The sequence below is a fragment of the Pelodiscus sinensis genome, chromosome 1, assembly GCF_052426305.1.
Source record: "Pelodiscus sinensis isolate ZL-2025 chromosome 1, ASM5242630v1, whole genome shotgun sequence".
Classification (NCBI taxonomy): domain Eukaryota; kingdom Metazoa; phylum Chordata; order Testudines; family Trionychidae; genus Pelodiscus; species Pelodiscus sinensis.
This window is the reverse complement of record NC_143052.1, coordinates 214,273,285-214,288,324: the sequence shown is the minus strand read 5'-3', so window position 1 is coordinate 214,288,324 and position 15,040 is coordinate 214,273,285. Positions and strand designations below refer to the sequence as shown.

At 42.1% G+C, this 15,040-nt stretch overlaps 1 protein-coding gene across 1 annotated transcript in view; it reads left to right on the top strand.

Annotated features, from left to right (window-relative positions):
* The first annotated feature begins 870 nt into the window (after positions 1–870).
* PPEF1 (protein phosphatase with EF-hand domain 1) overlaps positions 871–15,040 on the top strand; it is a 60,621-nt gene continuing 46,451 nt past the window's right edge. Inside the window, exons 1-3 of the mRNA XM_089774963.1 lie at positions 871–1,275; positions 7,689–7,816; positions 9,540–9,618. Of these exons, the coding sequence (XP_089631089.1) occupies positions 1,224–1,275; positions 7,689–7,816; positions 9,540–9,618 (259 nt within the window). The 5' untranslated portion in view covers positions 871–1,223. The remainder of the gene's footprint in view (positions 1,276–7,688; positions 7,817–9,539; positions 9,619–15,040) is intronic.

Here is a 15,040-nt window from a genome sequence, read left to right as displayed (position 1 = left end):
AATTAGAGGGCTTATTGGTGATAGGGGAAGAATAAGAGGTAAGAGGCTTGTGGGTTTCATCTGTGTGGCCGCTGAACCCCAAAGCCTGCTCTGTCTTTTATCTGACTGTATACGGGATCATCTGTGTATGGCATAACTAATATACTGCTGCAAATATATGCTGTGTTTTACAAAACCATTGCATTCCCTGCCCCCAAAGATCTTGTCATCTAAATTAATTAAAAGTCAAACATGAGTTTTCAAAAGTGTCCTCTAATTTGGGTGCTTCAGTTTTCATATATACACTACACTACCTGTTACCTTCCAACCTTTATAAAGCAAACAGAATACTGGAGGTATCCCGAAATAGCTATTCTGCATCTTTTGAAACAGCTCGTTATTTCAAAATAACATTCAAAATAATGGGCTTGCTGTTCTGGCATCCCCTTGTTCCACAAGGGTTAAGGGACGTTTCAGAATAGTGGTTTATTTTGAAATTTGGCACTATGTACGTAGCGACAAATTTCAAATTTCAAAATTAGATCAAAATAAGATACGCAATTTGTGTAGCTCAGATTGCGTATCTTATTTTGACCTACGGGTGCAGTGTAGATGCAACCTGAAAGATTAAGTGCAATGTACTGATAAATGGTAGGATGAATCATATTAAAATGTTTTTTTGGTTTAATAATTATAATATTATTTGCATTTAATTATATATTTGTTAAATTCTGATGCACTAGTCTTCAAATCACAATAACAAAAAGAATTTCTCTGCAGTTTCCTGTCACTGGTAGTAAAACTTTCAATAGCTCACTGGTACATATTACTTTCCAGTCAGTATGTAGCATTTCATTCAGAAAAGAAAACTTTATTTATAGATCTTCATCTGACCCAAATGCAGGCAACAGCAATATGAGGCTACTGCTGCTGAGTTCTGGAAAATAACCCTACACTGTTTGTTAGGTTCAGTTTTCACATCACATGACATACAGTATTTCATAACGAGCTTTAATGATCTCTGCTGAGTTGCACAGTAGATACCATGCTGTTAACCACTTTCTTTTTTGTTACCTCCCCCGGCACCTCTTCCTCATTAGCACTCATAACAGGAGTGAATCGGCTTGGGGTGGTTCATTGCATCATAAGTGGAACATAAAGGAAATTCTTGTAACACTGTTGGATGAGAAAAATCCATTGCCTATGAAGCGAAATTAAGTTGATGCACAATCTGTACTAAAGCCATGGGATGTGGCACTTCTATGACTCGGAGTCGGGCAAAAAAGTCAGAGAGAGGTAGGTGACACACCTGTATCATTTGTCATCCTTGTTATCCTCTGTCAACAATGTAAAAGAATTAAAGGGTTGCACTCCCCTCCCCCCCCCCCCCAGTTCTGTTACCAGGCAATGGCTTAGATTAAATGTTGTTTTAAATTCTCTTTTTAAAAGGATATTAGATTTTCAAATATTGGTTAAGGTTTGAAGGTAACTAGCAGAACAACTCTAATAGTTAAAAGGAAACTAAAATGAAACAGTTACCTCAATAATGGTCAGAATCAGTAATTGCACTACAGAAAGATTAATCTACAAAGCAGTGTTTTCTTTAATTTCTTGCCTAATGTCAATTAGTTGGTTGGATGACAAATCTCTTTGGTACTTCAGTAAAAATTCAAAGTTAATACTGTTAAAAAAAATGTTACATTGTGGTATATGATAATAGTGCTTGGCACAGAGCTGGAATGTGCCTAGCTTTTGCACTGTGCTGAGGAGTGGGGGAAGCTTGAGATGCCAAACTTTTCCCCTTTCACATGCCTTGCACAAGCTTTATTATTATGCATTACAATACAGCCAGTCCCCGAGTTGCGAACAGTCGACTTACATCCGTTCGCAGTTACGACCAAAAATGTCGTAAATAGCGGACCCCGAGTTACGAATGCAATCCGCGCTTACGAACAGCACGGTCGCGTGTAACTCAATGGGGTCCGACTTACAAACAAACTGAGTTACGACCAATTGCTTGGTCCATAACCGGTTCGTAAGTCGGAGACAGACTGTAGTACTTAAAGGCTCAATCAGGAAGCAAAGCTTTCATGATGCTTGGTGCTGTACATAGTAAGAAATAGTCCCTTCCTTGAAGAACTTTGTAGTCTGCAAGACAGAAAGGGAGGGGAATTTTTCTGCTCGTTTTACAGATGATGAACAGAGACACCGGGACAGATATATTAAATAATATGTCTAAGGTCACAAAAAAGGATGAACAGAGATGGAAATGCCACTGGGGTCTCTTGAATTGTAGTCCCATGAAGACAATCTGTGCTCTCTAGTTCAATGAGAATTGCAGTAATATGCTGGGGAGGAGGGTTAGGTTAGAGGGTGGTTCAGGGACCACTCCATCAGACAATTCCTGAGGAAACAAATGCTCCAAAAGAGGCACAGAGGAGGTAGTGGACCATGGTTCCAACAGCCTTCCACACTAGACTGCTGAGGCATAGAATAGCCTGCCCTATTCTAAAGTTGGATTGAAACTTCTTGTACTTGTTTAATAAAGCTTTATTGGCTCTATACACTCTTTCTCCAGTGCAGTTCTGTGCTGTCAGACATTAAAAATACAAGTTGCCTGTGGCAATAATTAAATCATGCAGATCTATGATTTCATGTATTTTAAAATCACACTTTTAAAAAGAATGATGTGATCTCACAACACATGCACTGTCCCTAAGCTATATATCTCTTCTTATCAATTAACAGCATGCATTTTATAGGGAACTGGCTGGTTTAAAGTTCTCCCATAAACAATGAAAGACTCTTTTTTTTAACATGGGAGCTTTACTGTGCCAGATCAGTTTGTGAAGATGGTGTTCCATCTAATTTGTTTGCAACTAAATGACCATAATAACATAAGTGCTACTATTAACAAGTATGCAAATGAATATTTATATTCTGAGTCTTTTATAAGGCACAATTTTCAGCACAATTGCTTTTGAAAATCATCCGTTATATTCTTCATCTGAAGTGGACTATGTTCAGTGTTTCTGTGATGGAACTACAGGCAGTCCCTGGGTTACTTACAAGATAGGGACTGTAGGTTTGTTCTTAAGTTGAATCTGTATGTAAGTCGGAACTGGCGTCCAGATTCAGCCGCTGCTGAAACTGACCAGCGGCTGACTACAGGAAGCCTGAGGCAGAGTTGCTCTGCCCCGGGCTTCCTGGAATCAGCCGCTGATCAGTTTCAACAGGCTGAATCTGGACGCCAGTTCCGACTTACATACAGATTCAACTTAAGAACCCCAGACGTCCCCAAGTCAGCTGCTGCTGAAACTGACCAGCGGCTGATTCCAGGAAGCCCAGGGCAGAGCAACTCTGCCCCAGGCTTCCTGTAGTCAGCGCTGGTCAGTTTCAGCGGCTGACTTGGGGACGCCTGGGGCAGAGCAGCTGGGGTGCTGCTGGGTTGCTCCAGTAGCGCCGCTTCTCGGCGCTGCTGGAGCAACCCAGCAGCACCCCAGCTGCTCTGCCCCAGGCGTCCTGATTCAGCCGCTGCTGAAACTGACCAGCAGCGGCTGAATCAGGACGCCTGGGGCAGAGCAGCTGGGGTGCTGCTGGGTTGGTCCAGTAGCACCCAGAGCTGTACACGAGGAGTACAGCTAGTTCGGATTAGAAGCCTAATCCGAACTAACTACTCCGTGCCGCATGTAGCCGCACTGTACGGGGTTCGAACTAGCCGGCATTTAAAAATGGCGCCGGCCGGCTTCATGCAAATGAAGCCCGGGAAATTCAAATCCCGGGCTTCATTTGCAACTGCGGATGACTACATTACCCCCGCTAGTTCGAACTAGCGGGGTAGTGTAGACATACCCTTAGAGAGTACAGCAAGTGGTTCTTTATAGTCTCCAATATCAATGGGCAGATGAAGCAATAAGCAGGTGTAAATTGTTGTCTCTGCATTGCTGATCTCGTGTATGGCCTGTTCTCTGTTTAAAAAAAAAAGTAAACCCCCATTGCTGGTTTTATTTGTTTTATGATATTTTTTACATTAATATAAAAAAATCCATTATCTCTTCCACTTTACTTCTCCTGTGCACCATTTTAGCGTCTTCTTTTTTCTGGCCAGAGACTACATCTCTGTTTCTGGTTTGACGGGGGCTGGAGCACAATACACCTCAACTGATCCCTGGCAGGAATATATTCTAACCAGAGCATGTTAGGGCAACCCTGTGGCTGCTGTACCTTGTACCCTACAGTCAGGGAAGGCATACAGATTCTTTTGACTGTTTCAGATACTGAGTCTGTGTCCTATGTGTTAGCGCAAGTTGGGGTAAGTACTAGGGGCCTGATTCTCCACTGTCCACGTGAAATGGACAAAGTGTAAGGCAGTGGAGAACCAGAGCTTGTGTGTAATACTCCACAAGGAACAAGATAAAGTATTTATAGTCATGTTTAGCTATTCAGGTGTTCTCAGGAGTGTGGTGTAAAAAGAGGTGAGTTGTCAGATGGCATGGATTTAAATTCTGTTCTGAAATGTGTGTATGTGGAGCTTTAGCTACCAACTTCCACTCTGGCCTGAGTCTGACTACTGTTACTAAGCAGAAGTAACTTGGTGGCCCTGTGGAACAGCATTCTTATTAATGCAAGATTGGGTTTCCTGGCTATCCCTCTTCTGCTCTGTCACTTTAATACCTTGCACTGGATTGTTGTAACACTCAGTGTCTGTGCTGTATGGGATTAAGCCCATTAGTGAGAGGGTTGCATTTTAATCAGAAGTCAGAAAAATATAAAAATTTTAACTATTACATAGGCTGTAAGCTCTTTGGTACAGGACTGCCTTGTTTTGCATTTATACCGTGCCTATTGTAATGGGGTCATGGTCCATGAGTAAGGCTGTTAGGTAATGTGGTAATATAAATAATAAATAATAACTGCTTGTTGCAGTCCCTTTAATTATCAGGGGTCAGAGTGGGGAGAGGAGAATGGAGAAAGCTATTTTATTGTTAGTGAAAATTCCTGAGCCCTTCTCTGATTCCTGTCAAGTGGAAATGCATCAGTTGAATTTTTAAAATAATATAAAGACTAAATGAGGCCTTAGAGGGGTCCAATAAGGAAACTTACCATGAAAATATGAATGGCAAAATTTGAAACTGCAATCTTAAATAAATAGCCAATTGTGATTTACAATTTTTCTGCTGCTCTAAGGGGAATGAAAGGTCAGTAGATATGAAATATGCATGTATTATAAGGTAATGTAGTAACTGAATAATAAATACGATCTAGTCAAAACACACTTAATGCCACTCTCATCACACTTGAAGCAGACAGGGCTTTTAGCTGATGCTTGACTGAGGTTTTCTTGTGGTAAAATTAATATACTAGGTAATTGCTTTATAACAACACACTGAATCTAGCTGTCTGTAGCATTTGCAAACATGGACCAACATTTTCAAATTGGGCTTGCCTGGGCCTTGTTGACTTTAATGGGCACTGTAGCTGATTATGGCCTTGGAAAATTAATCCATTTATTTAGGAGCCTAACTTTTGGCAGCTGATTTTTAAAACTGGGAATGTCAGGACAGGTGTCCTGACATGATCCCTATGTGCAGTGACCAGTCTGTAGTGAGTGGATCCAGTTGCTGGGTCCCACATGCTACTGAGCTGTCACCGTTGAGATGGAATCTTGTTTCTAGCTCTGGGACCTTGGGGCATTCTCTCAAACTGAGACCTCTTGTCCTGACACCCTTTCTTCGGACACGGGGCACCTCAGCCCAACTACCCTGGAATCAGTGTCTGAGACCTTTCCATCATCCCTGTCCTCTCACAATCACTTATATTGGCTTGCTCTGAGTTCCATTTCCACCAGTGGTCCCCAAACAGTAGGCTATGCCCCATGGGGACCAAAGAGGAACACCTGGAGGGGCGTGTGGAGCCTGTGCCAGTCCCCACAGGGGGTGTGGAGGAAGTGCCACCCCCCTCTGCTCTTCTCCTGTCTCCACTCTGGCCTAGCTTCTGACCTCAGTTTGACCCCAGTTTCAGACCCCAGTCTCTGCCATGGCTCTTGGTCCCAGGTGCAGCCCTCACTCCTGGCCCAGGGTAGGTGCACACACATTCAGTTATTGGTAGGAGGGAGCAGGAGAGGAATACAGGCTCAACCCAGGTATTTCTTAACCAGTCACTTTACTCCTAACAAATACCGTATATACTCGAGTATAAGTCGACCCGAATATAAGCCGAGGCACCTAATTTTACCCCAAAAAACTGGGAAAAAGTATTGACTCGAGTATAAGCCTAGGGTAGGAAATGAGGCAGCTACTGGTAAATGTAAAAAATGAAGATAGATACCGGGTCTAGCCCCGGAAGTCGGGGCGAAAGCTGCTCCGGTGCCCCTGGTCTGCTGGAGACCGTCTCCAGCAGACCAGGGGCACCGGGCGGGTTCCCGCGCTTCTGAGGCTTTGCCAGAGCAAAGCCTCAGAGGCGCGGGACCCCCCGCGGCTGCGGCTTCAGTCCGGGAGCCTGTGGTCTGCTGGGGACGGTCCCCAGCAGACCACAGGCTCCCAGATTGAAGCAGCAGCAGCGGCGGTTCCCCGCGCCTCTGAGGCTTTGCTCTGGCAAAGCCTCAGAGGCGCGGGACCCCCCCGCGGCTGCGGCTTCAGTCCGGGAGCCTGTGGTCTGCTGGGGACGGTCCCCAGCAGACCACAGGCTCCCGGACTGAAGCCGCAGCCGCGGGGGGGTCCCGCGCCTCTGAGGCTTTGCCCGCCTCAGTTCTCGAGATGCTGACTCGAGTATAAGCCGAGGGGGGCATTTTTCAGCACAAAAACTGTGCTGAAAAACTCGGCTTATACTCGAGTATATACGGTACTAGCAAGTTACAGAGTTCTACAAAACAGCTGAAGTGCTGAAGCACACCATCTTCTCACCTGCACTGTAGAAGTCCAAGGTTTGTCCACATGTCAGTCCAGAGAGAGTCTCTCCTGTGAGCCCTTTTTGTGCCAGTGACTGGCCCCTGCCATAGAACGGCACCCCACTTCAAGGTGGAGTCTGTCTCTCTCCCATGTGCTCCCCTGAGACACTCCATCCCTCTCCCCCTTTGCTCTGCTTGCCTCAACTACAGGCTCCTCTGTGTGTGTGTTGTGGGGGAACATTGTTACATGTGGGTGGACCAGTGAATGATTCATTTGTAAATGATAGCTCCACAGGTTGGTGGCTGTCTGTGATATTCCCTGAATGAAGTATCAAGCAATTTTCATGGAGGGAGCACTGCTGACCGCAACACAGTAAATTCTCCTCAAGGCAAGTTTAGATGTGCTCAGTCCATACTACAAAATGGAGTTTGTACAGAGGCTTTCCTTTCTTTCACATCAGATTTTGAGGTATCGGCTTTTCTTTGCCCATTGAACCAACCAAGGATGTACGATAGTCTCAGAAGGGTAGCCATGTTAGTCTGTAACTTAAAAAAAAATCACGAGTAGTCCTGTAGTACCTTAGGGTATGTCTAGACTACATGGCTCCATTGACGGAGCCATATAGATGAGTTTACTAGAAACAGGAAAATGAAGCAGCGATTTAAATAATCACTGCTTCATTTACATCAAAATGGCTGCTGCACTGCGCCGATCAGCTGTTTGGCGGCACAGTGCGGTAGACTAGACGCACCTTTTCTGATTTCACAGTAGCTGCTCAGAAACTTTGTTTCATAGTATTTTTGTGGCTTTGTGTTTTGGCAGCAATTAAAGCAGCTATCCTCATTCAGAGGTGGTATCGGTGTTATATGGCCCGGCTGGAGATGAGGCGACAATACGCTCTTAGCATCTTTCAGTCAATTGAATACGCTGAAGAACAAGCTCAGCTACAGGTCTGTCCTCCTGGGTTTTTGGGCTAACGTGGTAAAACATGAAGGTCACATTTTCCAGAAATGTGCATCTGAGCTGCACAAACAAAATGGATATCTGCACATATGCTTTGCAACTTCCCACTTGTGTGCCAACAGAATGTTTTGGGCATCCAGTTTCCTGATTTGTTTAAAAATAGGAATGTGGAAATTGAAGTGGCAGGCTATGTCTACACTACAATGATCTATTGGAAAAAGATCCGCAAGTTGCACTTTGCAATTTGCGTACTTTTTTCTGATAATTTTATTCGTCTACACTGGGCCAAATTTTGGAAAAGTCTCCTCTTTTGGAAGGGCCCTTCTTCCTCATGAGAGGAGGAAGACAGGGCTTCCAAAAGAGCACATCTGCTCTTCTGCAAAAAAAAGCGGAAGAGCAGACATGTTCCCTGGACACGGCAGAGTATTTCCGGGATACCAGAGGTATCCCGGAAAAACCCCATAGTGTAGACATAGCCCCAGACTGGATCACTGTTCCATCCAGTGCAGTAACCTATCTCTGACAATGAGCAGTATCAGAAACTTCAAAAGAAGGTGTACAAACTCTGTAGTTAAAATTATGGAATAGCATGCTTATAGAGGAAGTTTTCTACTAGCCCCCACCAGTTAGAGGTTACTTTATTCTCTGAAACAGGAGGGATTATATTACTTGTATTATGTTTATAACTAATCCTATATAATCCCAGTTATTGTGGATGTTTTGGATGCTAACAAAAAGTTCAGTTGGTATTGGTCCTGCCTAGAGCAGGGGGCTGGACTTGATGACCTTCTGAGGTCTTTTCCAGCTCTATGGTTCTATGTAGTCCATTTGTTTATTAATTGAGGAAGGAAGATGGTTTTGTAATTAAGGCTCTGGACCAAGACTAAGGAGATCTGGATTTAGTTTCTGGCTCTACCACAGATTTCTGGTGTGACATTGAGCAAGTCAGTTAACCTCTCTGTGCCTGAGTTCAGTAAAATAGCGTTAAAAACTTCCTCTCTCACATTCTGTTTAGTTTGTCGATGCTTTAGGCTGGATATTTCCTCTTACTGTTTTACACCTTCTAGCCTGCTAGGGCTACTGTAATACAATCAATCATCCTCATCAACATTTTAAAGAGTGGAGCAGGTTCACTGACCTAAAGGCAAAAACAAAAACAAAATTATTTCCCTCACATTTTTCTACATTTCTCACACTTTTCTTTCAAATACAGTTTAATTTTTGGTAAGCGTTTTACTTTTTTAGTAGTGCTTTTTTAATAAATTTTTACAAAACAGAAGAATGACTATAGTCAATAATCTATTTCAGCAGGCAGTGCTTGATTTCAATATTTGGTCCCTTTTTGTTTACTCGTATTTGTTTTATGTGGTTTAATGTCTCAGTTAATGTTCATTCTGTTCTGAAAATGAACAGTTTCAACTAGCTTTGAAGGAGATTGTTGGATTTGAGTTTGTTTGATTTAATTAGTGTATGTTTATGAATCAGCATCAGTCCACTAGCCTGCAGTAAGGAAGAAGGGGGAATGCTGCAACATCTAAGGGAGGACAAGGTTGCATTGTTATTATAAACTAGTGACACAGATCCAACGTGCCTCTGTATCTTTTTATCTCAGTGTCCCAATTAGTGGGAAAAGAATAAAGAGAAATAAGAAAAATAATCATCCGTGTTTGTTTCATCTGAAATGATCAGTGTTTTTCTTTTCTTCTTCAGCTGTCCAGTTTTTTTACATTCATGCTGGATCACTTCATTCATCTCAATGAGACTGATAAAGGTAAGGATAAAAAAACAGGTTAATATGAAAACTCCAGTTTAAAAACAGACATTGGAAGATGAGTTGTCTTTGTGGTGCCTACGTACATGAAAACATCCTGCTACCACACCTGATTGAAACTTAACTTGGAGCTTGTCATACAATGTAGTGAAAACTTGGTCCTGCAAATGCTGATTCTGATACTTGGTGCTGTAAATGATGATTTTCTTCCGTTCTCTCTCTCTGGAATGTTTTATTATATGTTTTCTCCTTGAAGAGCTTGTAAACTGTTCTTGTGTTCTTCCTGCTTCCAAAAAACTCCCAATTTCTAGAACCATGTTTTTTTCTAATTTGTAATGGACATTTATCAAAAAGGAGTATGCATTGGCAAATACTTAGCAGATGTAACAAACAATCTGATATAGGCAAATGTGGAGCATATTTTAGTTTAATTTATTCTTAACCTTTGCTGCAGAGTATTTTATGTGAGGCCAGTAGGAAGCTGTCTGACTATATGAGTTTTTACATATATTTTAGCTAATCATTACTTTGTCCTATGTTAAAGAACAATTTTTCACCCTTCTCCTTACAACAACTTTTTATGTACTTGAACATGGTTAGCAGTGTTCTCTTTGGTTAAACAAACCCATGTTTTTCAGTCTTCCTCTAATGGGGTCATGTTTCTAGATCTTTAATAATTTTCGTTACTTTTCTGTGTTGTTGTTGATATCTTCCTGAAATGTGGCACCCAGAATTGGACACAATACTCTAATTGAGGCATTATCAGCACAGATTAGAGCAGAAGAATTACTTCGCTTGTCAAACTTCCAGCACTACTGCTGGTACATCCGAGAGTCACCTTTTCTTTTTTTGCAGCAGTGTTACACAGTTGACTCATATTTAGCTTGTGATCCACTATGACCCCAGATCCATTTCGGCAGTACTCCTTCCTAGACAGTCACTTCCTGTTTTGTATGTGTGCGCAATTGTTCCTTCCTAAGTGGCATACTTTTGTATTTGTCCATAATTTCATCTTACACAACTCGTGTGAATAGTGCATGGACTTCAAGGAATATGAAAGCCATTCAGAATATGAACAATTAAAAATGATCAAATTAAAATTAATATTAGGCTACATTACAACACTTTGCAACCAGCTCTAATCCAGCAGTGAAAAACTAGCCTTTGATCTTTAAAGTGTTTTGAGATCTTTGGATAAAAGCAGTCTTTGAAGTGTAAGTTCCACACAGAGCTACAGCTTGAAAATGACTTCTGCTTAAATGAACATCCACTTGTTTAGAAGGTCTGTTGTAGAGACATAAGCAAATCTGAACCTCAGTTGTGTTAAGGACAAGGCAGTCCTCACCTTACTGAGTCATAAAAGAATATGAAATCTCACTTTTCTTTCATCTGGGCCAGCCATTGATTACGCCAATTAAAATGCACTGTTTGATAGCAGAATAAATCCATCAAAAGCCATAAGTGGTTCAGTGTTCTAATGGCAACAATTAGAAATTGCAGTTTGTTTGGAAATGATTAGAAATTGCAGCTTTTAAACAGCCAAGAGTGCCTAATGAACAGTGCACTCTTCTTGAAAGAGAAAGTACATCTGAGCAGTGCCCCTGGGTCAAAGCGGAGAATAAGGTAGTCCTACAATTAATGTACTATACTGTGCATTAGGACAGATAACTGCAGTCTGTGACTGATCTGCTATTCTTGTGGGATTTAAGGGAATAACGTGGCTAACTTGAAGACAATCTAATGATGCTGTTCATTCTAGATCTGTGCTAATAGTATACTTCACCTCATCTTCTGAACCCAACTGAATCCAAAGTTTTTAAGATGATGGATTAGTTTGGCTATTCAGTTGCTTGTAAATTAGATTGAACTAAGTCTGAGATGTCTCCCCTAACCAGACTAGATAAATGTATGTATATTGATTCTCTCAGTAAAGGTCTGATAAACATTTTAACTACTTAGGGTGAAAGTTTTGGCTCACCTCTTTTGCCCATGCATAGGAGTACGGGATGTAAATTGACCCTTATTTTCCCTTTGTAGTCTACTTGCATGAAGAGCAAATGTTAGTTATAGTTAAAGACTGCTTGGCGAGGTTGTAGAAGCTTTTTTGTATGGAGAGGATTTCAAAATGAGGCTGGATGGGTTAGACCAGTCACCAACCCATCAGTCGTGATTGGTAGATCCTATAACTGGCATCCAACCAGTTCTGAAGCCACTGTAGTGGCTACTGCTATAGTGAACTAGCCACACTCACCCAGCCAAAGAGCCACACGAGGACAGTGGCTGGCATGTTGGACACTATGGTCCTAGAGCCTCTGCCAGTCGATCCCAATCTCAGGTAGGCTGCCTATGCCTTGTCTGATGCTCCTAAAAGCCACTGTCTGACTGAGTGCAGGCAGTCTCTGCAGCCCTGGGGGTGGAGGGGCAGGAGGAGGGAAAATGAGGCAACTCCAGGCTGCCCCCAGCACTGTCCAGGCAGCTTCCATTGGTCAGGCACTTATAGGCAGCAGTGCAGCACATGGAGACCCCTTTTCCCCTATCCTCCTGCAGGGACCACACACGCAGCCAGCCAGTGTTTCCAGGAGCGGTCGGTCTGGGGTCAGGCAGAAGCAGTTTGCCTGAGCCCCGCTGCACTGCCAACTGGGAGCTGCCTGTGGTAAGCACCTCTTGGTTGCATCCTGCACCTCTGCTCGCTATGCCACCACCCAAATTCCCTCCCAGAAGCCACGCTCCTCACCCTGCCCCACATGCCACACTCTGCTGCAGCATGAAGCCCCCTCCTGCACCCAGGCTATGTCTACACTGCAAGGTTTTTATGCAAAAACCTGCGGAGCGTCCACACTTCAAATTCGCTTTTGCACAAGTAAATCAGCAGTAAAACGGCAGAACAGAGGGCTTTTCCCAATGTAGGTAAACCTCCTTCTATGAGGAATAGCTCCTTTTTGCGCTACAGCTATTGCGCAAAAAGGCAAGTGTGGACGCTCCAGAGGAGCAAGAAGCCCTTATGGGAAAAAGCACAGGATCTCTGATGGCCATTCTGTGAATGGCCATCAGAGCTTTCATGCGCAAGAGCATGCATACAGTGTGGATGCTCTCTTGCACAAAAGCACATCCCTTTTGCAATGTGCTTTGAGGTGTGGACGTGCTCTTGCGGAAGACGTTTTTTGCAAAAACTCTTGCGCAAAAGGCTTCTTGCGCAAAAGGCTTCTTACGCAAGAAGCCTGCAGTGTAGATGTAGCCCCAGAGTGTTGGGGTGCAGGAAGGAATGGGGGATACAAGCTCTGGGAACTCCAGGGTAGATCCTGGGTTACCCTTCAATTTAAAAAGTGATGTTGGGGATAAAAAGGTTGGAGACCACTGGTTCAGACACAACAAATCCTGAATCTTGGCTGGAGGTTAGACTTAAATGACCCTTGCATTTTTTCCTAACCTTAGGATTATTGGTCCAAAAAAAAGAAAAAGCTTTCATATTACAATTCAAATTTTCATATAGTTTTGAGAAAGTTGTACCTTTTGAGCAAAAACTTGAGACTTGGTGTCTGTGCAAAGGTAATTCTATTCTAATGGAATGAGGTTTAACTGTTAATTTGAATTTGAACTAAGGGGTTTATCTCGGAATCGTGCTTCTCTGCCGCGTGTAGACGTGGGCAGTTACTTCAGGCTAGTCAATTTCCAAAATGGCAACCGGCCGGGAACATGCTAATCAAGCACGGGATATGTAAATACCGTGCTTCATTAGCAATTTTGGTCGCCCTCATTAGCCTCCCTAGTTCGAACTAGTGGGCTAGTGTAGACGTATCCTTTGAGAGACTGACAAATAATGCTTCCCATTAAAAGAAAAAATTTTTTATCGGGCCTTCATCTGAAATAAATGAGGATTGAGAGTTGTAGATTACGTATAAGTGTTTGCATACTGAAAAGGTGCAGTTGAGGTTTGCTTTTGTTTAGAGTAGCAAACTTGTCATGTCAACATTTAGGCCTAACCGCTATTAAAAAGAAAGGTCAATCCAGCTATGTTCTTCAAGGGGTGTGAAAAAGCCATACTTTAAGCAGTATAGTAATGACAACCTAGCCTGCCTTCTATCAATGCTAAGTTGATAGAAGAATTTTTCCATCAACTAAGATACCACCTCTCTTGGAAGGTGAGTTTCCAAGGTAGATGGGAGGTATTCTCCCATCAGTGCAGGTGGTGTTTACACTGAAGTGCTACAGCAGTGCAGACACAGTAACATTGAAAATGTAGACAAGTCTTTAGGTCCTGTTTCAGCAAAGCACTTACGCATGTGTTTAATTTAAAGCACATACTTAAGCCCATCCTTATTTAGTAAAGCATTTAAGAACCTGGCTTTAGTGGGACTTGGGCACATTTTTAAACGCTTTTCTGATTAGGGGCATTCTTAAGCAAATGCTTAATTTCTTGCTAACTTATGGAACTGACCTATGTCTGTGAATGTGGACAGAGATACTGCAAATAAGTCTGGACAATTGTCCAAATATTTTAGGAAGCCCAGAATCTCAGAAAAATAATTCTGCTGCTGGTTTCTTCAAACCATGCTCATTTTAACTTAAGACAATAAAAAACAGGGGTAAAAAGTCCTGCATAGAACTAGGCAAAATGTTTTCAATCAACAGTAATTTTTCTGATAAATGCATTTTTCAGGATGTCAAAACTATTTGCAATTTGAGTTACTTTGACAAATAATTTCATTAAATTTTTAAGTAAAAATATTTTGTTTCAGCCACTTTGAAACACTTGTTTCAACTTTTTGTGGCAAAACAGCGCTCTGTTCTGAACTGTATCCAGGAAAAAGAAAACAGTGTGAAAAACACTTGAAAAAGACTGAATCAAAATAATAATACAAAATCTATTCAAGTTGACAAGTAATTTCAGTTGAACCAAAAAGATGGAAAAAATTAGTTTTGGGCCAATCCAAAACATTTCTGTCAAGTTGCAACTGTTTTTTTCAAGTTTTTCAATTTGTCAGTTTTTGTTTAAATCTATTTTATTCACATCTGACTTTTTTCTGTAATTTTCTATTTGAACTTGTATTGGACTCTTATGGGATTCACATTAAAAGCAGAGATTGCCTGTCCTGTTCAAAAGGTATGTTTGCGAGAAAGAAGAGAGGAGTGAAGATCTTTGTAGGTGTTACAGACCTTGGTCTTTCTTACATTTTAATTAATCTCTTAAGAAATCTTCCTGGCTTATCACTGTGTAAGTTTATATTTTTGGATTTTTTTAATACTTAAAATGAATTGTGATCACTTTCCTCTTAATGCCATGGTCCTTTTGTTATGTTTTACCCTCCTCTATTTCTCATTTCCTCCTCCTCTTCCTGATGTCAGTGTAGTTTCAGCGTCATGAGCAAGATGCTGTGTAAATAGTTCACTTAGCAGTTTTGTAATTCTGGTGGTGTTTGAGTTGATTTCAAAGAGATCCGTG